This window comes from Urocampus carinirostris, chromosome 17 (genome assembly GCF_059441175.1).
Source record: "Urocampus carinirostris isolate Australia breed hairy pipefish chromosome 17, RoL_Ucar_1.0, whole genome shotgun sequence".
Classification (NCBI taxonomy): Eukaryota; Metazoa; Chordata; class Actinopteri; order Syngnathiformes; family Syngnathidae; genus Urocampus; species Urocampus carinirostris.
Genome location: NC_142365.1, coordinates 9,069,860 through 9,095,020, shown reverse-complemented (window position 1 = coordinate 9,095,020; position 25,161 = coordinate 9,069,860). Strand labels below are relative to the sequence as shown.

Here is a 25,161-nt window from a genome sequence, read left to right as displayed (position 1 = left end):
GGATCTAAAGGGGCGGTTGAGTCCCTACCCTGCTGGAAACAGAACTTGCAGTCTGGATTTGAAATATATCGTATGTGACAAAGGCTCGGGACTTTTCGAACAAAAGATTGTAGATCAAGTGTTGATCGTGGTTGAATATAAAGCATACCTCACTGTCAGTTTCACTTTAAAGTCTTTGTACAGCATCTGCAGTAAGCTATTAAGGTCTTCACAAACAATTTGAAACACACTCCCAGCCAAAATAAATACTTAAGCTAAGTAATAGCTTTCGGGTTTCTTGTTTTTTTTTCAACATAAGGTTAGAGAATGTACCCAATGCATTGTATTTTAAGATAAACACAATTATCACAAATGAGATGGAACGGTTTCCTGGATGACTTTCATTTGGGGTTACGTGCAGCTGCTTTTGTTAATGTGTGCCCACTGAGATCTACTTACGCGATTTTAGTTGGCATATTTCTTAATTTTAACCTTGATAAAGTTTGCCATTTTCTCTGGAGTTTTTGGGCATAAAAGTTCTTTCGAATCGGCTTGCCCTTGTCTGTTATGCTACAAACCTCGGTATCAGCCGTCGTTATGTCTAGCTGTTTTTCCCCCCCGTTTCTGTCTGAGCGCAAGAGCTGACGCTGGGTGCATCCTGCCCCTCCTTTGCCCCATCTCCTCCGCCACCACCCACACTGAAAGTCCCTTGACTCCACTTTTGACACACCAACAATTCCCATACCTTCCCAAAGTCCAAAAATCATAGTTGGGGTTTTTTTTTCCCGACACAAAATTAAAATGTATGAGTCGCACTATTTAAATATGTTCACTGTCTGCACATGAGCTTGTATTACAGATTTAAAGTCTGGTTGGAGTTTTCTGAATCCGACCTGGCGGTTATTTAAAAAAGACAACACCAGTTTTTGAGTAAAAGTTAATTCTTTCTACAAATGCGTTAAGATTGAACTGTACCTCGAAATACATTACACAGTAGTCCTTCATCCATAAAAACTAACCGATCCTCTTCCGTCCTCTCAAAAGCATCCAAATGAACAGCTGTAAAACAAATCACTAAAACTCATTCAAATAGTGATAAAACACTAAAAATATCGCAATTACATTAAAAAAATATATCAAATAAATAAAATTTGAGTATATTATGAGCACTGAATCAAATGGGTGCGCGTGGTGTGGAGAAAGGGTGGGTGGTTGCAAGGAGTCCCGAAGATTGCATACCTGTCATCTTAGACGTTTTCCTTGTATTGTATATGTTTTTTTTAGCATTTCAAATTGTGTACGCCGTATAACAATATTTATATGTGAAAAAACATTTCTAAAAAGACCGATCGCTCCTTACCCATATCGGCTCTAATCCAGATTGTTTCAGTTACTGCTAGCAGACGACAACGCCATTGTGGATATTTAAGAGTGTCACGTTATTCTACATAGTCTGTCTTGTGAGTACATGTCGCATTGTGTTTGTAAGGTTAGTATCGCTTCATAAGGAGAATTTGCAAACATTAATAAGGGGCGCAATTGGTGGAGGTTGCCAGGTATGAAATTGAGACACTGTTGACAATACGTAACCACTTACTGTACCCTTAAAATTAGTTACTGTAACTCAAAACGAGCGCGCACAAACACATTTTACAGCACATTTTTTGGATTGTTTTGCTTGTTATCGTTTGCATGTGCAGACTGGACAAGCTGATGCAGTTACAAGTAGAGAGCGTGCTCTAGGATAAGCCTTTGAGAGTGCTCGTGAATTGGATTTTCCTTCGCATAGTTAGCAAAATTCGTGTTGCATTTAGCGCTTAGAGGTGCTCATATTAAGAGGTAGCACTGTACCTTATTTTTCCTGTAAACTGTAAGTGCAAATCCACATTGGCCACTAGATGTCTACATGCAAACCTTTGACATATAAATATCTGTGTAATAATTGTTTCACACTGTGTCATCATTCATCTATGTTGATAAATGGAAGTACAGTTCAGTATTTCAAGATCCTTTCTTAGTCTTTGCTGAAGATCGTTTAGCAAAAAAAGAATAGAACAGAACTGTCTTCACTGTCAGTGATAACAATGCAGTGTACATTGTTTACAATGGGATTAGACGTGGCCCTACAGGATAAACCATAATATTAAATATTTGATTAGATAGGCAATATTCACAAAGTGGTATTTGTATGCTGGCCTATGTTGTATGTGCATCAGAAAAGTAGTGCTTTATCATGATTTCTGCACATACAGAAAACATTTGAGTCTGCCTTATATTTATAAAACGGTTTTCTATGCAGTAGCTAAGAGCGCAGCTTTTCCAATGTTGTGATCAACAATTATACACACGTGTCATGTTTGCAGGTTTGAACCCGGCAGAGAGCACATGATCCCAATGGAGTTCTTCTACCCGCCACAGAGAGCATGTCTGATCTGTTCTGACGAGGCATCCGGGTGCCATTATGGGGCACTCACCTGCGGCAGTTGCAAGGTTTTCTTCAAAAGAGCAGCAGAAGGTAAACTGGGTCAGAAATGAGTACCGCGGTGGAAAACTCACACACTGTAATATATTGTACTCAAATGACACTTCAGGCACTGCTCATAGTTTCCTCCTGACCTACACCTGACACGGGCTCTTGTTTTTATTGAAAGGAAAGCAGAATTACCTGTGTGCCAGCAAGAATGACTGCACCATTGATAAGATGAGAAGGAAAAACTGTCCATCCTGTAGGCTGAAGAAGTGCTTCGAGGCTGGGATGACTCTTGGAGGTAGGGTGGATGAAATACTACGAGAAGGGGGAACAAAAATCTGCAGGTGCATGGATTAAAAATCCTTAAAGTGGTGGATTGATTCCTTCTAGCTTCAATCCCAGTGTTGCACCCTTCGAAAAAAAGCGGGTCATTTGTAAACACGTTTTACTAACGGAGCCTGAGTGCTCTTGATAAACAATGCAATGATAAACAAGGATGTGCTTGACACACAGCCTGGTGTGTTGTGTATAAAAATGTTCACATAATTTCATTTTATTTGATCATATAACAGGGAAGACATGGCCTACTTGGTGATATAAGTCATTTTACTCTTGTAAAAATCTGATTTATTGTCAGTTGTTACCCATTAAGTAGTCATATTTCTTTTAAGCACGGAAACTAAATCATAGTCTGCTAAATTGATGCCAAGTTCTATTTTCCAATAAACATTCAAACTGAAGTCTGATTTGATACCATTCTGGGAGTAGTTTTAAACATTTCGATAATGCTTTCTTTAGTGTTGTCCCTTTCGAGATATTCATTATGACGCAGCACCAGGATCATTGGGTACGTTTCAATGCAGTCAATAATTCGATTGGACACGGAATATTCCCAGTATTCCGATTATGTAAAGCCATGTAAACATGCACAATAATCCAAATAAGGTATTAGTCTAACTGTGAGTATCCAGATTGCAGTGGGTGGGTTTGTCTTTTAATTTTCCAATTACACAACCATGTATGCGCATTCATGTGCACACTTTCCCTTATTCGGGATATTGTTATGTCCCAAAGCACTGTGGGATTTGTAGTATAGAGGTGAACAATACATGCACTAACTTAGTATTAGTGATTTCTCCAGGACATTTCCAATTTAATTTCTACCCCAATGGCAAAAAATGGCACAGGTGTATCCATCTATATACAGTGTAGTAAATATCACAGTTGTATACATCTATATATAGTATAAGTCTACATTTTTGGCTAGCCACGTATGAGCACAAGGGATGCAGCAACGGAGCTTGCTTTTGGAGCCCAGCGGAAAACAAGCAAGGTATTTTGCTGAATTGTGTGAGTGACACGAACGAAATAATCCTCTATTTAATGTAAAAAGTAAAATGGGGAAACAAGGTCGATTTGCGTCATGACGTCACACTCGCTTTGGAATTCTATTTAGAATATTCGCAAATTCGGCATGTACCGAGTTATTCGTTTATCTCATCATGTAAACGATTCATTCGGATTGCTTCAGAAGTCCAATATTCCGTTTACAATTGGATTATTGCCTGCACGTAGACGTAGAAATGAAATGTATATTTGTGAGACATGGGAACAACCCATAGAGAAATACTGCCAAATGATAATGCTCTTGAAGTAAAACTTCCCAGGTGCAGATGAACCCCTTAACTATTCCATTTTCGATCATAAAACTTGCTGTTTTAATGAATTCTAATAAGCACATTACAGGGAAGGCGAAGTTGCAAAAGTGCTTTTGCCAAAAAGGACCAAGTACCGTACTTGAAGGTTTCTCCGCTGCTCTTCCTCCACAACTCTCTTCAATTGCAGCATCATCACAATAGGGGATGTCAGTGATAATCAAGCCCCTGACTGAGCCGCCGTGCAATTTAGACCTATTTCATTCACTTCCCCTTTACTGTCAGCCACATCTGCTTGTCATATAAGGCTCTAAGGATTGACATGTAGCGGACTCATTTTTGGTCTTACGTTCAATTTCCACTCCCTTCCATTTTTCCCATTCTGTTTACAGTGAAAATTGTACGGGTGGCACAAAGCTGACACGCGAGCGGTGAATTAAAGCAGCAGCAGACGTGCTGCTCGGTAATTTAGCCACTCGTCGGTGACAAACCCGCGGCGCATAAATGCCTTCTAATGCAGTGATTGGTGGTAAAGAGGCACACCTTTTCTAGTTGGGGGCAAAAAGAGCCTCATTTCACTTTCACTCTCATCATGAATGTGTCATTCGCTTACAGCATATCACAGAAATACATCTGGGATTATTTTTTTCCAATGGCATCAATGCACATTTTTGCAGATTTCGGAAATAATCCATATTTAATTCATATTATGCAGATGAAAGAAAATAGTTTCTATTGGCTGCTTCTCATTCTTTCCCCATTGCACATTTTTTTAACTCCGTGAGAACAAAACTATATAAAACTTGATGTGCAGCTGCGGCAGGAACACGATAAATTGTTTTTTTTCTTCCTTTTTTTGTCTACGATCCAGATGTTGGTTTGTTTCATAATCCTGGAGCAAATTAACATTGCTTAGCCATGGCGGAGGTCAGGGCGGGATTGAGTACCTAGTGCTAGTTCATCGTGGAATAGTACATGTAGTACACGTAGTTTCCTTTTTAAGTAAGATGCACTTTAATTTCTTTCAGGTCTGGAAAGTCTTTATGGAGAAGCTACTTCGGTTAATTTGATGAATTTTATTGAGTTTGGCATCTGCTCTAGTATCATTTAAAAGGTTTAATTTCTGATGAAATTAATTCCTTATTATACCTGGAATGTCATTTGTTATAAAAAGAGCCAAGTAGCTATTTTGTATCGTGCAGGAGGGGGAATCGCATCCTGCAAGCTGTCCTCATTCAGTGATCATCCTTCCCTGATATTAAGAGCTTTTCATCTGATGAATGATCATTTTTTTATTAAAAAGAAAAGCTTAATAAGGCTGTGCACATAAAAGACAGATCATCTCCTTGTAGGGCTCAAGATGGTATTCGTTTTGAGTTATCATAAAAAAAAATTCTTGCGTCGTCACTGTGTCACAATTATAGCTAGCCATTATTCACATCACCTGGTCATGCAATTTACAATAATAATTTTGACATCGCAAATGATGCATTAAAATACATGTACCATTACTGAATTCTCTTATTGAAAAATTGATGCTTTGTTTTGCCTCAGCTCCAGGACGGAGACTCTTTTAAGTTTCGTTCACTAGAACCTGTTTACACTATTTGATAAAAGAATCGAGGAAGACAATCCCCTGCTGTAACATTTAATTAAGTATTTTAATTTGATGTTTGTCCTGGGATCAAAATTGGAAATACTTAGCCTGGCAAATGATAAAATCTGAAATTTGCACTTACTTCGAACTCATTCCAGGTAAGCTTAAGTTATGTCTAAAATTGGCACTTCATTATTGAGCACAGTAAGTTTTGATAAGAACCTCAAATAAGCTGCAAGTTAGTGTAACAAGAAAAGGTTGACTATTATTCAAAAGGTAGAAATATTAACGTGAACTGTCTACTTTGTGTCCACAAAGAAGGACTTCCGTTCTGCAGCAGTGCTTCGTAAAACTCGTCAAGGAAGGAAACCGAAATATAAATGTTCATACTGCTCTTTTCCTTCTATTCTCCTCGGTCCAAAAGAAGCACCTAAAGTCGAAAACATTTGGTTTGATTCCCAAGATTTTAAGGACAAACTGGAAACGTAATTTAGATTGGAGATTTGATTCGAATCAGAATTGTCTTTACTGTCATTGGTTCCAACATAGCATATTTGGTTCGCAGCATGATTAGACCTGAAACTCTAGGATAAACATGTAATGAACAAATTTAAAGAAAGTTATAAGATAAAGAAGAACATTTGGTTAAATAGGCAGTAATTACAATGTAGTGCTTGTAGTTATAAGTGCACAAAATAACAGTTCAGTGGCATTAGGCCACCAAATAATAATAAAGAATAAAATATGAATGTATTTTTTTATCTTAAGGCAATAAGTTGTTTTCACAGTTTTGTGTGCCTGTTTTGGGGGGTGATGGCTCTTTGACCCTGTTAGGCTTTGTTAAAAGGATAGGAGGAGTCCCTAATCAAGTTGTCGGCTCTTACTGCGGTACCTCTAGCCGGCAATGTCCTCCAAACCCGGCAGTGAGCTGCTGCTGATTTCCTGGGCTGTGTTGATGACCTGTAAGTTCTGTAAGGTTCTCCTCAACAAGCAAAGCAAACCTTCCATTAATGTATTCTTCTTATTCAATACGACACCACACAAAAAATGTATCCCAACATGTAAATGTGACAGTGCAGAGTTACTTAACGTCCAGGCCCTGTGGCAGTAAAGCATAACCTCTGCAAGATTCTAGAGTGACACACTTCCACCAAACAACTGCCCATTACCAAATGTATTTGTTATATATACAATCTGAATTTATCAAACTCTGATATGACTTCAAATTAATGACTGGTAGCTCAGTAGGTGCTGTGCTGAACAACTCAACACCGAACGCATCAATGGCCTGAAACCATCATAGCCCAAGGAAGCAACGTTATACACTAGTTGATGATATTACCTTTCAGCTGATTCTTTGGACGAATGCAACTCACGAGTCAGCTCGGTCTGAAATTGTAAGTTTCGAATGCAGCATGCGCACAGGTCAGCGGTTGTGCCTTTTTTATTCCTCAATTTCACTAGTGCACTTTTTCCATTTTCTATTTCTCCATTCCAAGTCACTCTGCCTTTTAGCGGGATATGAATCCCTAATATAATGCAAATGGAAATCATCTTGCCAGTTGTATCCTTCAAGGATGTCTTTGCTACCTTGAGAAATATTCTAGGTAGGAAAGAATTCAAATGGAGGCTAGGTAGAAAAGCCATGCCTCATTGAAAAATGGCCAAAGACCTATCCATCAGTTGAGACGCATCTGTTCAGTATGACTCAAAGGCTTGGGAAATTAGACGATTACTCTGTGTACTATTGGCTTAAATTATTTTTTTGTACAAGGTAGGGGTTTGACAAATTGAAAAAAAAAACAGTTTTCAATTGCAATATTAGTAGACTAAGTGTCCTTGGGCAAGACGCTGAATCCCTGATGCCCCCAAAAAGCAGGTTGGCGCCTTGCATGGCTGCATGGCCGCTATTGGTGTGTGTGTGTGTGAATAGGTAAGTGTGAAGAGCACATTGTAAAGCGCTTTGGGAGGTCTTCATTGACTCGAAAAGCGCTTTATAAATGCAGACCATTTACCAATTCTCTGAATTTAATGCACGCCAACCTGCCACCATCTCATAATTGATCCCACATTTGTTTCTCCTGTCCCCTTTTCTCTCTTTGTCAGCACGCAAACTGAAAAAGATTGGACAACCCAAAAACGTCCAGGAAGATCATGCCAATAAAGTCAAGGTTTTCCGAAATACGTCGTTAAAAACCGGAATGGTCTTTGTGAACATCCTGAAGTCCATTGAGCCGGAGGTGGTGAACGCAGGTCACGATTCTGGCAGGCCTGACTCTGCAGCCAGTTTGCTCAGCAGCCTCAACATGCTCGGAGAAAGGCAACTGGTCGAAGTGGTCAAATGGGCCAAAAGGCTCCCTGGTAAGATGCAGGTTTCCATTTTTGAAAAACTCTGAGAATAAGAATGTCTCATCAGTTGTTAGCTATTTTCACAAGCAGTCCGCGGGCTTCTCGGGTGCCCGTGGGCACTGCGTTGGTGATCCCTGATTTTGAAATATTGAAATACTAAGGTGGTTTCAGACGCCTGATGTGCAATGACTGTTTGCAGGTTTTGATGGTCTTCATCTAGATGACCAAATGACGGCCATACAGAATTCCTGGATGACTGTGACGGTGTTTGCTCTGAGCTGGCGCTCCTTCAAGATTACCAACGCCAGCCAGCTTTACTTTGCGCCGGATCTCATCTTTAATGAGTAAATCATCCTTTTTAATATGACAATTTTTTCCAACTTTGAGTCTCACCCAAAATCCCAAATTGGACAGAATATTGAAGGTGCGCCTTATAATAGGGTGCCCCTTAATGTATTTAAGACAAAAGTAGAAATGAATTCCCATCATTCCATCCAACCATTATCTGCACCGCTTATCCTCAGTAGGGTTGCGGGGAGCTGGAGCCCATCCCAGTGGGCATGGGACACCCTGAACTGGTCACCAGCCAGTTGCAGGGCACACAGGGACAGACAATTCGCTCACTCAGTCACATCTAGAGACAATTTGGACCGGCCAATTAACCTGACATGCACGTTTTTGGAATGTGGGAGGAAACCGGAGTGCCCAAGGGAAACCCACGCAAGCACGGAGAGAACATGCAATCTCCACACAGGAGGTTCGATCTCATGGCCTCAGAGCTGTGCCGCACACGCGCTAACCACTGCGCCGCCGTGCTGCCCACGCATTCCCATGTTTGTGCAATTATTGATCAGTCGTTAAATTTTATTGCTGACCAGAAATGCATAACAATGGTGGCTACGGGGATCGAACCGGACAACAATGGTAAGAACACGGAATCCTAACCACCAGGCCACTAGGGACATTGATGATTGTTCACAATTGCATAACGTTGAATGCAACGGGCAATGAACCCAGATGTCGACGAGGAAAGCACTGGATCCTACCTTTCAGATCACTAGAAAGACATATCACACTATTTTTAGTCACGGTAGCACATCTGTTAGGGCAGAAAGAATGTTGTTTCACTTTTTCCCGGCACAAACTAAGTGAGAAACATTTCAATTATCTGCAGACATGTATTCATTTATATATTTCAGAGCGACAGGATTACATCCCCACATTGCTGTTCTTTTCATTTAGTTAAGAATGACCTAATTACCGTACTTCCTACGATGCCTTTATCGTCATTCTGTTCCGAATCCTGTGCGCTTCGTAAAGACTTTGCGAGTCGGCTGTACCACAGACCAGTTTAATGTCTGACAATATGCTCCCGGCTCGGCCCAATATTAACATCAACAATTTGGCACAGTGACTCTAGATAGTGTGATGATTTGAGATAAAACCTGTTGTATGTATCGCTAGTTGTCTAGTGAATAGGATCCGGCGCTCTCCACACCATATAATGATTTAAATACCCGTTGCAGCCAATGTTATGCAATTTTACAGTAGTTTTTATCCCATGCGCGTTATAGTCCAGTGCGCCTTATATATGAAAAAAATGGGGGGGAGACTATTTTGGGGGTGTCCACCTTATAGTGCGTAAACTACAGTATATAACCCTTGGCCTTAAAGTGGATTGAAGTTAGTAATTCAAACTTTGATGCCGCTCCTCCTGTGGAACTAATAAGGTAAAAATAATTGCTTTCACAAAAATCAAGGAAACCCATGAAAGAATACTTGCAAAAATATGTAGGTATTTCTTTAAGATACAGTATTTGAGGAAAGTGTGCCTTTGGTAGTTTTTTCCTAGTGATAAACTAAAAAATAGTTTCGAATCCGTTCAATCGTTTTCAATTAAATTTCTCCAAATGGATCCTCAAACAAGCTAAGTAGTTGCTGTGGAGTCGATTTGATGATGAATATGCTGACTGCCAAGTGGGCTCGAGAAGATGAAGGTAATATAGCTTTTGCCTGGCAGGGAGGTCGGGGGTGGAAGTAAATTGTATGTCCATTAGTCTGGTTTTTTGATTTCTCATATTTCAAGTTTGTATTTCAAGGTGAAACCACACAGCAATTATGCAAAGCAGCCACAAGCAGCAACAAGAGCTAGTAAAAAATGTAGGATGGGACTATAAACCAACAAAATGTCTCAAATTAATAAATTTCAATTTTTTTCATTTGTGGGGAAAAAAAACACATTCATAGATCAAATTAAAATACTTAACGCAAGATTCTTTACCATAAGACCCTTTCTGTTTGTTTTTTACATGTTGCATAAAATCCAGAAACAAATATTTAGTACGTTAGATAAAATAATAATTTTTCCCTGTAAAATGTTGTTCGACTAGCAGAAAATTTAGATAATTTTAAAAATATTATTTTTAGTAATTAACAAATTGCATAGTATTGCAAATTATTTCAAGTATTTAGTGGCAAAAACATTTTTGGATAATTTTGAATTGTTAGCTTCTTAGATGAATTTTACATAATTTCCCTCAAAGCAAATTTATTTAACATAGAGTATTATAATTCCTCTTTTAGGATCATGATTTTTACTTTTGCATACAAATTTGCTCTCTTGGCCCCGTTGTCAGCAATACTCAACTGTGGATAATGGATCCTGGCTATGATAGTGCAGTTTATTCTTGGCAGGTTACATTGGCACGGTTCAGTGACCCGAACTTAAAACAAATACGCTCTGCCAGCCCATAATCTCAGAAATAGTGGACCGAGGAAAATGGATTGCGGCCATAGCCGTGCATTTTATTTTAGGCATAGCAGTGCAGAACATCCCCAACAAAAGTTCCCGCTAATGGCAATATGGGTTTGGGGAGTTCATTGTTTTGTTGACAGAGTTTCAATAAAAATCCAAAAGGGCTTACAAAAATGTGCTCTGCTGGCACTCGCTTCCAGCAATATGGAATTGGTGTTAATGGATGACCGCCATGCGAGTGCAGTTCACTTTTTGGTGAAGAGAACAGCAAAAAACAGCTGCCAGGCCCTACAGAAGTGCGCTATTCAGGTCTATTCCGGGTATAATGGATTGTGACCACATCCGTGCATGATAGGCAGGTCAGATTGGCACGTCCCCTGACAAAAGTCTCCACTCGTAGCAATATAGGATTGAGGATAATAGATCACGGCCGCACGAGTGCAATTCACTTTTTGGTGAATAGAAAGAGCTGCCAGGCCCCACAAAAAGCCGCGATGCACCAAGCCGGGGATTGCAGTATTTAGACATCTTTTTGGTTGATACAAGCAAGTCACGTTCTATCCCCCATATTGAATTTAGCATAACTGTGACCCAAAAGAAGGAAAGTGGGTTAGAAAATTGGACGGATATTGGTCACGAAAATGTGTCCCTAAATGGTGTCGAAATCAATTTCCAACCACATTCTGTGACATTAGGCTCCACTTAAAAGTTGTTCAGATGACATTTGAAAGTGAATCGAAGACACCAACTCCAGTGGCAGGATGGAAGACGGGGGCTTCTCGCTTGTTCTTGAAGGTGTGCTAGATTAGCAGCTCCAAATTGGAGCAGTGAATTACGGCCAGTGGCGCTGGTGTAATTCAGCCAAGGTGGGTAATTGGAGCTATTTGAAAGAAATGTGAGCGCAAAGCGTTAATGGACTGAAGTGCTCCCTGTCACTTGGCTGTGTACAGTCTCCTGCCAAGCCAAGGCTATACTTTAAAGAGGGACAAAAACCTGCCTCGGCTTCGGTAATAAGATTGAATAATTGTTGGGCTTTTTCCACGGTTGCATCCGAGTTTCAGCTCGCACTTGATGCAAGCGTGCAATTGCGGCTAAGAAATTAAGCAGCACGTTAAATGTGGGTGGATCCGAGAAGAAAATTAATTTGAGGTGGGCATCGTGTCTCGATTCAGTTTCCTGGATAAAACAATTTTGTTTCTTAAGGCGGTGTTTTTCCAAACGAGCACACCAGTGTGGCCTTAAACTTTACCTTATTTACCACCTGAAATTGTCCAAAAATTAAAAAAATAATGCTTGATATTGGACAAAAAATATTATGACGTCTGCCTCTTCATTATTTGTTATATAACATGTTGCTACATGACTCAAAATTTTGTGCACATTGGAAAAAAAATCCTAAAAGGATTACGCTGTGAAAAAAAGAAAAAAAATGTCAATTTTAACTGTTATTTTTTTTATTTTACCAGAAAAATTTTATGAATGAAACGGCATTAGGTTTTATCATAATTTTAGCTATATTCTATTTTTTCCATGTCTTTCTCAACAATTAAATTGTTTAAAATGAATAAATCGAGAAATTGTATTTTGTTAAGACATTTAAATGTAAATATTATAATAGCATGCATTAATACAAGGAAATTATTATTATTACTATTATTATTATAACCATCTGGGAAAGATTTTTGCTCATTTGAAATATTATTTTTTTATTTTACAATGAAAAGGTACTCAATACAAATTTGTATGTATTAATTTACTAATTGTATTTGCTATTTTTTAAATAGGTTTTGTTGTCTGTGTCATGAACCAGAACAGGATCAGGACCCAAACGCGTGATGTTACTCACACAAGCCTTTTATTTGACAGGAAATGGGGAGTCATGCACGTTAGGCAGCGGTCTGGCGTGAAATGATAGGAAGCCAGAGGCCGACGAGATCGATACCCGAGTTGTTATCGGACAGATGGGGTCGATACAGGACAGGGCGGGGCAGAGAGGATAGATAATGAAACAGGATATCGAAAATTAACCGCACGAACTAGATGGGAACAAGAACTGGAGAGAATAATAAACGGGACAAAAATAGACGGGAACAAAACTGGAAACCGATAATAAACAGGACAAAAGTGAACAGGAACAATACCGGACAGGGAATACCAACAGGAAACAGGATTGACTCAAAACCCACGTCTTGCGAGGCAGAGGTTCGTTGACGGACTAACGAATGAAAAATGAGAGCACTGAGCTTAAATAGACGGAAAGTCAATCTGTCAGTGAGCCGCAACTGGCGCCACAAGGGCGGGGCCAACGGGGCGCCATAGCAACCATGACAGTCTGTCGCCACAGTTCACTTAAAAAAATGAATGGATTAAGAAATTGTATTAAAACACAGTTTAAATTGTTAGAATAATCTGCATTGCAATAATGAAAATAACAATTCCACTATAAAATAATATTGCTCATAAATTCTAAATCTGTTTTTATTTTACCATAATTCTGTGTTAATTGATTTTAATTGAATATTTTCTAAATAGACTTAAATGTCTCGTCTTTCCAGGACAAATGTTAAAAGTAAATGAATTCATTCATGAATGTTCATTATGTATTATACATTATAATCATAAGTATCCTATAAAATTACATTTTTCACCGGCTTCGTGAGATTTTTTTCAATTAAGGAAATTGCACCTTGGCTCAGAAAAAGTTGAAAAAAGACATATTGGACAGACAATATGAATCAAAGTGTAGAGTTTATATCATCACAGAGAAATCATTTGGGTTGACTTTGGATTCAAGGTATCCTGTATGGCCCCATTAAGTATCATTTGTGTAAAATTTGCTTTTGATCTAAAGGAACAATTTAGCAGAAAGTCCATTTGTGAGGTCGTGTAATAGTTGGAGCAGTTTGCCCCGGAATTGAAAATGTTCCATTCAATTTTCAGTCTTCCATTTAGAACTGATGTCATATTATTCTTCCTGGCGAGTCCTTGCTTCACTAGTTTTTTTTTCTTTTGAAATGGCGGGTTATTTCCCATTTCTTCATCAAATAGAACAAAAGTAAAATGATTTATGAGTTGTGGCAAATTTTATATTGCACTCCTTAACATTTTTGAAAGGGAAAAGCCACGTCTGAAAATGTTTGATGGCTGACCTCACCCCTCACTCTTCTCTTTTCTTGGTGGGCACAGGCGTCGCATGCACATCTCCTCCATGTACGAGCACTGCGTCCGAATGAAGCACCTGGCGCAAGAGTTTCTGTTGTTGCAGCTCACTCTGGAGGAATACCTCTGCATGAAGGCCCTCCTCTTGTTCAGCATTCGTAAGTTTTCTTACTTGTTAGTTGTCAGTGACGTAAGGCAGGGGTTCAGGAACCTTTCTGACCCAAAGAGCCATAAAAGCAAAAAATGTTTTAAAAAAAAATAGAGAGAGCCACATCATATATTTCCAGACAAAATTGAAAAAACTGCCAAACACGCTCTCTAGACAAAAGCTAATTCTTCAGTGCATTTTATTTCACTGTGTGTCATTTGATGATTTAATCAAATGTATGAAATGATAATAATGCCAAATCCTGTGTCCCAAATCAATGTAAATATGCCATTTACAATTTGTCTTCCGCCTTCAGTTAAGAGTGTTGAGGCCATTTTTTTCCAGGAAATTTGTCCTTAATAACGGTTTCAAAACAATGTGCATGCAAAGTTCTTTTGTGAAAATGTCACAAATGACTGCAAACGATAAGCTTATCGTACTATTCACTCTGGGTGTAGACTGCACTGAGCGAGAGAGAGAGAAGGAAGTGCCTTGCGCTGTGTGTTTGCCAGCGTTTTTATTTATCAGTTTAAATGGTTTCTTATGGAACTTCTGCATTAAGTTGCTTCGGCTTTATATTGACCAAAATCGGGATGAAATCACTTGACTTTGGAACGCCAAAGAGAGATGTGCAATAGTTACATTTTATTTCGGAGCCATACGTACTCATGAAAAGAGCCATATATGGGTTCCCTAAACCTGATGTAAGGTGAGGTTCGTGTCTGGTAAGGCATAGACCATCCATCCATTTCTGCACTGCTTATCCTCAGTAGGGTCGCGGGGGTGCTGGAGCCCATCCCAGCTGTCTTCAGGTAGTGGGCAGGGGACACTCACTAGCTCATTCACACCTAGGGACAATTTGGACCGGCCAATTATCCTGGCATGCATGTTTTTGGAATGTGGGAGGAAACAGGAGTGCCCGAACCCACACAACCACGGGGAGAACATGCAAACTCCGCAGAGGAGGATTCGATCCCATGACCTCAGAACTCTGCCGCGGACGCGCTCACCACTCCTCCACCGTGCCGCCCCAGGCACAGTCATATTTAAAAATAAATAAGCCCACATCTCATTCACAGGGTTTGTACGGGTGCTTGAAATCCTCGAAAACACTTGAATTTTAATGTTTCGTTTGCGAGGTTTGAAAAGTGCTTGAAATGTGGGTGAAGTGCTTGTAAAATGCTCGACATTCTTGCCATGTTTCGCTGCAGCCTGAATCGATAAACAAAGCAATAAATTAAGTAAATCTGCCTAAAAATGCGTCGCGTGCATCATGGGAGGCTGCCGTTTTAAAAGTCAAGTCATGTTTATTTGTAGAGCCCTTAATCACAAAGAGTCTCAAAGGGCTGCACAGACCACAGATTATTGCAAACCACAGACTATTATGACACCATCACCTGATCTAAAACCTACATGAGGGCGAATAATACAAAGATACACGGTTATTGTCATCATAAAATATAGGTTATTCGTATGCTATAGAATAGAAGTGTTTTAAGCTTAAACTTGTTTTCCTTCAAATTTTTGTTTTCCTGGAAGGGGATGACCTCATGTACAGTCCCTTCTCAAGGTTTCTTCATTTTCCTCATGTCGAGGTTTTTGAGTTTTTCCTTGCCCTCATGTAGGTTTTAGATCAGGGGATGGTGTCTAAATAGGCTAGTCTGTACAGCCCTTTGAGACACTTTGTGATTAAGGGTGTCACAAATAAACATGACCCGACTTCAAATAAGAAATATTTGCATCAAAATGCCGTGGTAATCCAATGGAACAAATTCTTTCCGATACAATTTTATTGTGTTAAGTGTATACACTTTGGTACCACATGCTATCGGAGAGAGGCCAAAATGTGCAGGAACGGCTAATAGTTATTTATACAATTATGTTTCCTCTATTCTAATTTTACTTTGTTACTGATGCAATTTCTCTGTCGTTTTAAGTCATTTTCTCTTTGATTGATATACCCGGACAGTACCCTTTGCCTCATTTTATTGGTCTCCATCAAGTTGTTTTTCATTGTCAAGTTTTATTGTTCCGGTAACAAATACCGCCTTTGTAAATATTCAAAGAGAAATTCCAGATGAACGAAGAAATTCCTGAAAATATTCTGCGTCCCGTTTTCTATTTTGAGGTGGAAATGATTCCCGTGGCGAATTCTACCTGGGATTTGGACGAAAGGGTCGAAATTCTCGAGATTCACAGGACGGAAAGAAAACGGGGCCAAGCGAGAGCGGTGACGCAACGTATTCCCGTTGATGAGGTCATTTAGGAGAATCTTTGATGTTGCAACTCGGGAGAAGGAATTGTGGCGTCAGTCAACGTTAGGAAAGCTGAGGGAACATGTTGTTTTGATCGTGTCTCGACTGTTTCATCTGCCCGGGCAAAACAGTATTTTGTGTTGTGTCCGAGAGGTTACCGTAGGGGTCCTCGGACAAACGTTGTTGACGTGGTTGCGAAAAAACGAACATCCAAGATGGCCCCTGTTCGGCTGCGGCTACAGTTTTTTACACTTCGATCATAAAACCCAGTCTTCGACTCAGTTTTGACGGCGAACAAAAGTCAACTCAAACCGCAGATTAATATACGATGGCAGTTTTTTGCTGGATATGCGAACATCCAGAAACCAAGCGCTCGGTGCTACGACCACTCGGGAGTGTTTACTTAGCCTCGGAGTGCTGCGTCAACAAGACCCAGCGGCCTAGAAAGCAGCGAAGCAGAGTGGCAAGAGAGCGGTGTGACCGGAGGAGGAAGCGAGGTTGTCGGGCCGGGCTAACCGCTAGGCTAAAGGCTAAACCCTTCAAAACGCCTCTCCCATCCATTTTCCTCTCCAACGTTCGCTCTCTGGACAATAAACTGGACCATTTACAACTGGAACTAACATCGAACCGCGAGATGACGAACTGCTGCGCTAGAATTCTGACAAAGACATGGTTAAACTTATCTATCCCGGCTGACGCTCAAGGAAACTGTGCGGGTCAGATGTATCGACATTTTGTTCTGTATACACGTGTACACGAATGACAATAAAGTAAATCTGAATCTGAATCTGAATGACGTCAACTTCCTGTGACCGCAGTTCCGGTGGAAGGTCTGAGGAGCCAGGAGTTCTTCGACGAGATGCGCCACAGCTACATCAACGAACTCAACCGACTGGCGAATTTGCAAACTCCGGCAGATTCTCAGAGGTTCTACCATCTCACGCGAATGATGGACTCTTTCCACTTAGTAAGTGACATGCTTCTTACTTAGGCACTTCACCTCCAAACTTGGGACTTTTTATGGTGCTCGGAATAAAAAATTCAACGGTGCCTCAGTTTTACCACCCTCAACTAACTCTACCGAAAAATTTCCTTCCGTTTCGCCCTAATTTCAAATTTTGAACAGCTCGCGTGAGAGAGTTCAGGCAACCGAGCGCCAGGATCAGGTGTCATGAACCGGAACAGGAGAACCCAAATGCGTGACGTTTCTCACTCAAGCTTTTATGTTACGGGAAATAGGGCGGTCATGCGCGTTAACCCGAACGCCAGTGATTCGGCGATCGTAGGGCGGAAGACGTAAGGCAGCAGTCTGGCGTGGAATGACAGAAAGCCAGAGGCCGACGAGATCGATACCAATTGCTCGAGCAGATATCTGACAGATGGAGCGATACCGGACAGAACGGGACAGACAGGATTGGTATCAAAACAGGATATCGAAATTAAACAGGACAATCTAGACGGGAACAAAACTGGAGATCGATATTACACAGGACAAAATAGACGGGAACAATACCGGACAGGAAACAGACAGGGAACCGAACAGAGTCAAAACCCACGTCTTGCAGGGCAGAGGTTTGTTGACGGACTGACAAGGGGTGAGTGAGAACACTGAGCTTAAAAAGAAAGGAGGCCAATCCGTCAACGAGGCGCAGCTGGCCAATTGGGCGCCATTGCAAACGTGACATTGGGAGGTTTACTTGAAAAATGAAATCAGATATAGCTTCTAATTACCTGTTGAAAAATGCAATGGTTAACGTAATCCACTATAATATTGCAGTATCGTGACTTCGTTTTTCAAGTAAGATCAATGAACAACGTAACCTTGAAAAATAATCGGAGAAAATCATGGTCAGGTAGTTGCTTGTAGTCCAACAAAAAAACTCAGCAAAAATAAAATCCTCCCTTTCACATGGTAGACGAGATATACTCTGTTTTAGTTCTCAATAATATCACATTAAAACATTGACCGTGTCGTGGATTTTGAACCGCAATTAACTGCAAAACACAAAAAGAAAACAATCACTCAAATGACCTAAATGTCCCTGAACACATCACGAACGTGCAACTGCGCTGCCCAATAGGCAGCCTCAGGAAACTGCAATCTCGTGCCAATTCAACAAAATGAGTGCTACATTGAAGGAGAAATAAAAGATAAAAAGAAAAGTGCATTTACCTGCAACACAAGTGACAATCAAGCAATCTGCACAACAAATAGTTACTACGATGCGCTCTCATTTCGAGCGTAAGCCTCATTTCTCACTGTCTCTAAGTGTCAGTAATTAAAACTAAGTCAAGTCATGTTTATTTGTATAGCCCTTAATCACAAAGAGTCTCAAAGGGCTGCACAGATCAAAGACTATTGCAAACTATTATTACAGACTTATTATGACACCATCCCCTGATCTAAAACCTACATGAGGGCAAATAATACACAGATATTGTCCACATAAAATACAGGTAATTCATATGCTATAGAGTAGTAGTGTTTTTTAAGTTTAGATTTAAACATTTCCACTGAGCTTGCAGATTGAATATCAGGGGGAAGAGCATTTCACAGCACCGGGCCCGGATGGAGAACGCTCTCGAACCTGCGGATCTCTTCTTGGCTCTTGGGATCACTAGTAGACCAGCGTTTTCAGAGCGAAGGCTCCGGACCGGAACATAGGGCGAAATTAAATCTGCTAAGATGTGAGGGAGCAAGTCCATGTATGATTTTGTATAATACCAACAGAACCTGAAAATCACATCTTAAGCTAACAGGGAGCCAATGCAGGTTAGCTAAAATCGGGGTTATGTGAAACTTTCTTGTCTTAGTTAAAAGCCTCGCTGCAGCATTTGTACCAGCTGAAGGCTCTTTATTCTGGACTTCGGGAGACTGGAGAGTAGGCCTGAACCGAGGAAATAAATGCACTGCAACTGTCGACCAGGGATAACGGATTGCGGCCACAACCATGCATGTCGTAAGAGAGAGAATGGATCGAGGTCGCAGAAAAGGAGTTCGCTTTGCTGGATAGAACGGTGAAAATGTCAGGACCAGAATGGAAACAGGACCCAGTTGCGTAGCAATTACGACAAGTTTTATTGAAAAAAAGAGGAAGGGCTGCGCCCACGATCCGGTGTACGCTGTACGCAGGAAGCAAGTCACTCTCACACTCGGACTGTGATCCAAACACGGAAGTGGAATTTCCATAGCGAGCGATGGCGGTGTCAGGGACGGAAAAACTGGCCGGTAGCCGGGACTGGGAGAGCAAAGCGTGGTCGGGGTCGTAAACAGGTCGTAAGCCAGGACAGGAGAGTAGGCGTAGTCGAGATCAAAAATGGGTTGTAAGCCGGGACGGGAGAGCAGATATGGTCGGGAACAAAGCAGGTCGTAGCCGGAGACAAACGGGAGCAAAAACAGGACAGGCGGGCGTCAGGGTCGAAAAAGCCTCGCCTTGTATACACAGAGGTTCGCAGACGGACTGACAACAGGAGAGTGACAAGACTGGGTTTAATCAGTAACAGGGAGCCAATCAGAACCCACAGCAAATGAGCGGGCACAGGTGATTCACATCGGTAATCATGATAGAAAAAGAGCCGCCGGGTGCCATACCCACTGATGCGTGATCAGGGATAACGGATCACTGAATATTTTGCACTGAAGACGCGAAGTCATAAGTGCAAATTAGTGAGGGATTACAATTCTAAACATCCATGTGTTTTTGCACAGCATTTCTACTACGATCTTGTTAAAACTTACAGATCAATCTCAGTCAAGCAAAATTCTCCACCTGGCAACACTTAATTAAACGGAAATTACTCAGAGAAAAGTCATAACGTGGTATTAAAAAGATCTTTCATGCGTAACCGTGAACAAAAAAAGATCGATTGATTGAAGGGGTGAAACAGTCCAGCGTGAATAGAACGAAAACGTCTTTAACAAATTCATCATAACGAGTGATCAAATATTAGCACACATGCCAACCATTTGACATTAAAAGGCGGTAGATTTTATCGTTTACTCTTTCCGTCTCCAGAATATTAAAAACACAAAACTAAAAAAAAATAAAATTGTGGCAAACTTTGACCCAAATGGAAATCTAATGGAATGGTTTTGAGTTGATTATTCTTCAGAGACTTCCAAATACAGCAGCCGTACACTAAAATACTACTTTCAAGTCACGATTTTTTTTTGGAGGGGGGGTAGCTGAATTTGAAAATAACATGGTTTTTTTAAGGGGGAGAAAAGTGGTAGTCAGTGTAGAAAAATGGTTATTTGACAAAATGTGTCCACCTAAATGTAGAGTCGCGGTTGTCTTGGCGCCCAATTGGCCCCGCCCGTGTGGCGCCAGCTTCTGTGACGGTTGCCATGGTGCCCAATTGGCCCCGCCCATGTGGCACCAGCTGCAGCTTGCTGACAGATCCGCTCCCCGTCAGTATTAAAACTCTGTCCTGTCAGTCCCCTTTTGTCGGTCTGTCTGCGAACCTCAGCTTACGCTAGGCAAGCTATTCGACCCTGACTCTCTCCCGTTCTGATTCCCGTCTGTTTCCCGGCTCTGACCCCTTTTCTGATCTCGACCACGATTTTTGCTCCCCCGTCCCGGCTACTGATCTACTGATCGGAATTACCACTTCCGCGTCTGAGCAACCTGCTTCCCGCGACCAGCGATCTACGGATCGTGTGTACCATCCTTTCCCTTCTTCCCAATAAAACTTAAGAGAAACGCACGCAAGTGGGTCCTGTCTCCGTTCTGGTCCTGACAGAAAGTCCGCTGACTATAAAGTGGCTAGATTACTGATTTAAGTAATGAAATCGCAATGCAAAGTAGTAACCCCTTAATGTATTTCAGTTTGACTTCTTTGCGGATTATTATCATGCCTTGTGTTATAAATTTGGATCGCCCCGCCTTTTTTCTGCCTGTGTCTGCCTTTGTCAATGACGATGCAGTGCGAGTTGTACATGTACTTTAAACAGATTTACGAACCTACATCATATTATCTTTTTGAACTTTAAGTTTCTCTAAAAGTCATCCAAAGTTCTCTGAGAGGACAAAAGGCAGAGTAAGATGCTTTCTATTGGCAAAAAAAGTTTGACTTCTCCACCTGCTAAACTTGCTCTGGAACGTATGTCTCTCTTTGGCGCTCCCTAGTGGCCTTCTGGTGTTTTAAAAAAAATGTTTGACAATGGAAGGACAACAGGACACAAAGATTTTTAACATTTGCCAATGGCAGTGTCTGAATCGACGTCTGACCGGGGCGTGCATCTTTTACGTCGGGCGTACAATTTACCAAACGTCTCCGCCTAGGTCGCTGACAACTTTTTCAAGAAAAAAAAAACGAAATCTTTTTTTAATTCAAATCAAACATTTGTTTTATTCTGATCTGAATCTTCGGTTTGGAAATTTCGGAATTTCGGTTCGTTTGGTAATTTGCATACTCAGCAGCCAATCAGAAGCCTGCATCGAATAACTTCGTACTTCCGGACTTTTCAGAGCATTATAGGGGGTTCATTTGCATATCATTTTCCAAAGTAGACATACAGAGAACACAAGAAAAGTTGATAAGTGGTTCGGAATGAAGACAAAAGATTCAAAAGAAGCTAACAAAATTTATGACGCTACAAAAGGTAAACGTACATTGAAAGCATCGTGGAGAGAGGAGTTCACGTGGCTTGTAGCAGACAACGCAACGCAAACATTGCATGAATGAAGATGAGTCAATACAGGTACATACTGATGGCAGATGGAAAACAGAGATGTCATATACCGTATTTTCCGCACTATAAGGTGCATCGGGTTATAGGGCGCACCCCGAAAAAATAGTTTTTGGTCCTATATTTGACATACATAAGACGCACCGGATTATAAGGCGCTACAATGGGAACGTCGACAAAACAGTCAGATAGTTCAGTCCAACTTATTACCCCCTTAACATTCCCAAAGCTTGCAAAGAAGCAAATACGTGTCGAGAACACATGCGGATGCGGTGTCCGTACGATGTCACTCAAATGCATCGTTCCAAATATCATTCGGAAGGTTAAAGTCTTGGGATTCAAGAAATGCCAACCATTCCTTAGTTTCTATTTTCTTTTTCGCTCTCAACTTTACTGTGCATATGACAATAAACACTTGGAATTTAGTTTAATTTAAAAATAGACACTCCACTCCATCCATTATCTGCACTGCTTGTCACAGATACATCGAGTTCAGTCTGAAACAAGATACAGGGAAAATATATAGCCGGAGTAGCTCACCGAAGTCGTTGTGTTCAATAATAATGTGCAACCATGGTCCTCTTATATCTGTGAGTGTAGTAAATCCAGGAGAATAAAATATTTACAAATACAGAATAGTAGAAAATGCTTTCTCTATGCCGTCAACCCAACGTGCTATTCACATTCATCTTTTTCGGCCAATTGCAGGCTTTGTTTTGCCGCTTTAGCCTATGCCAGCCTGTAAATGATAAAAAGGATCCGCCCCCTTTACCTCCGAATAACTTTAGCCAATAGTGATCGATTCAACTGATGATTGACACATCTTTTTCGGCCAATTGCAGGCTTTGTTTTGCCGCTTTAGCCTATGCCAGCCTGTAAATGATAAAAAGGATCAGCCCCCTTTACCTCCGAATAACTTTAGCCAATAGTGATCGATTCAAATGATGATTGACACATTGGTTAGCCAATGAAACACCGGTAAATAAATCCCAGCATACACCGCGGACTACTTGGCGTTCGGGGGAAATTCTAGTCGGCGGCTGGGGCATTAGTTGCAAGACTTTGCGACTTAATATTGATCCATAAATAAGGCGCACTGTATTATAAGGCGCATGGTCAGCTTTTGAAAAAAATAAAGACTTTTAGGTGCGCCTTATAGTGCGGAAAATACGGTACATGCAATGAATGTTATAAGTAGATTTATAATAAACTTAATTTTAAAGTCCTGTTCTGTTATATATTCTGATTATCAATCCTTATTACTTTGCAACAATGTCTTTTTTTTTTGCGATGAGTCATCTTATAGTGTTTCAAGTTTTGTGAAAAATGGTTGGTAACTTTTTCGCACGAGTTTCAGACACTGCCCATGGATATAGATAGATACAGTATGTGTTTCCTTCCTTAAAAGACTAATACAATGCTTTTATTTTTTTCGGCTCTAGACATATTATTAGGTTCTTTTCTTGTTTTGTTTTGTTTGTTTTCAAAAGTAAAAAACGTTGCGTCCTGAAATTCTTCAATGATTCAATCCATGCCACAAGATTACTTTTTCAATAATAATTTGAAAATTTGGGTTATTTGTAAAAAAAAAGAAAAAAAAGAACTGTACTTGCCCAAGACACACCACAGGAAATGGTACCCCTACGACAACCAACCAACCATAAAGTTAATGATCCTAAACAAAAGATTAAGCCTGAAAAATGTTTAATAAATAGATAAAGCGCCCTGCTATTGGCTGGCAACCAGTTCAGGGTGTCCCCTGCCCACTGCCTGATGATTGCTGGGATGGGCTCCAGCACCCCCGCGACCCTACTGAGGATAAGCGGTGCAGTTATTGAGATGAAATAAATGAAGGTTTCTACTTTGCAGGTTTTGACTCCAGCGGGACGTTTTTTTGCATTTTATCTGTTTCACAATCTTTTAAAGCGACAGAACCTCATCTAAGAGTGATTTTTTTTTGTCCCCGTTTCTCCAGTCTATGAAGAAACTTCAGCAGTTTACATTCGACCTGTACCTCCAAGCTCAGTCGCTCAACACCCAGGTGAGCTTCCCGGATATGATCGGGGAAATCATCTCAGTCCACGTCCCGAGGATCCTGGCGGGATTTGCCAATCCCATCATGTTTCACCGATAAAACCTGGAAGATGTTGGTTCCTTTTTCAGTTTCTTTCCTTTTGCAATCAAGAAGTATCACATCTTTTGCTGCCAACGTTAACCGTAACAATAGCTTGTACTGTTTGCCGACGATAACGAGCGCTTCTACATGTTATCTGACAATTGCATGTCCTCTTTGAAGCCATATCTGTATATTGTTGTTTTTTTTTAACACGGTCACAACCGCAGATGCCACAAAACCGACAACACACCGACTTTTAAGGTGGGTGTGGAAATTGTAAGACCCCAACACAAAACTGGGATATGTAAACAGATATAAGAAGATGATCATTCTTAGTTGGGTTATCAATGAAACCCATTTATTATTGTAAACAAAAACTTGGATTTTAACAAAATACTGCGATACCGATACTCGACCATAATCCTTTTGGGATCGGTGTGCATCCACCAAAATGTTGGAGTACCGAAACAAGTTTTCCCTTATTAAGTAATGGTACTTATTTTTATACGTTCCAAAATGCCCCAAATAACATGTACCTTAACAATCCTAAATACTGTTAACAAAAGGTGTAACGAGGCAACAATCCTTATTTAAATGTGTACATAATAAAAATGAACACTGTACATTGCGCAGCAGATCAGAAACTCTTGTTATTATGTGATCATTTCCTCCTTCTGATTGTTGGCCCTAATGTTTTCCTGTCTTCTCCCTCCCATTTTCCTTTAGTTTTCTTGTATCTGTTAACGTTTTGCAGGTGGACCCAAACACAGGAAAGCATGATCAGAAGCAGATGTGCTCTAAAAGAAGGATGGTTAATAAGAAAAGGAGGTACAAAGTAACAAACAAGTGGTCACAAAACAATTAAATGTCCGAAGCATGATCAGAAGCAGATGTGCTTAAAAAGAAGGATGGTTAATAACAAAAAGGAGGTACAAAGTAACAAACACGTGGTCACAAAACAATGAAATGTCCGAAGCATGATCAGC

At 40.5% G+C, this 25,161-nt stretch overlaps 1 protein-coding gene across 1 annotated transcript in view; it reads left to right on the top strand.

The window, feature by feature from the left end:
• The window catches only part of LOC148349139 (progesterone receptor-like), a 32,914-nt gene extending 8,095 nt beyond the window's left edge, over positions 1–24,819 (top strand). Inside the window, exons 2-8 of the mRNA XM_088320991.1 lie at positions 2,343–2,494; positions 2,631–2,747; positions 7,808–8,062; positions 8,250–8,394; positions 13,992–14,122; positions 17,186–17,334; positions 24,035–24,819. Of these exons, the coding sequence (XP_088177117.1) occupies positions 2,343–2,494; positions 2,631–2,747; positions 7,808–8,062; positions 8,250–8,394; positions 13,992–14,122; positions 17,186–17,334; positions 24,035–24,193 (1,108 nt within the window). The 3' untranslated portion in view covers positions 24,194–24,819. The remainder of the gene's footprint in view (positions 1–2,342; positions 2,495–2,630; positions 2,748–7,807; positions 8,063–8,249; positions 8,395–13,991; positions 14,123–17,185; positions 17,335–24,034) is intronic.
• Positions 24,820–25,161: the final 342 nt, after the last annotated feature.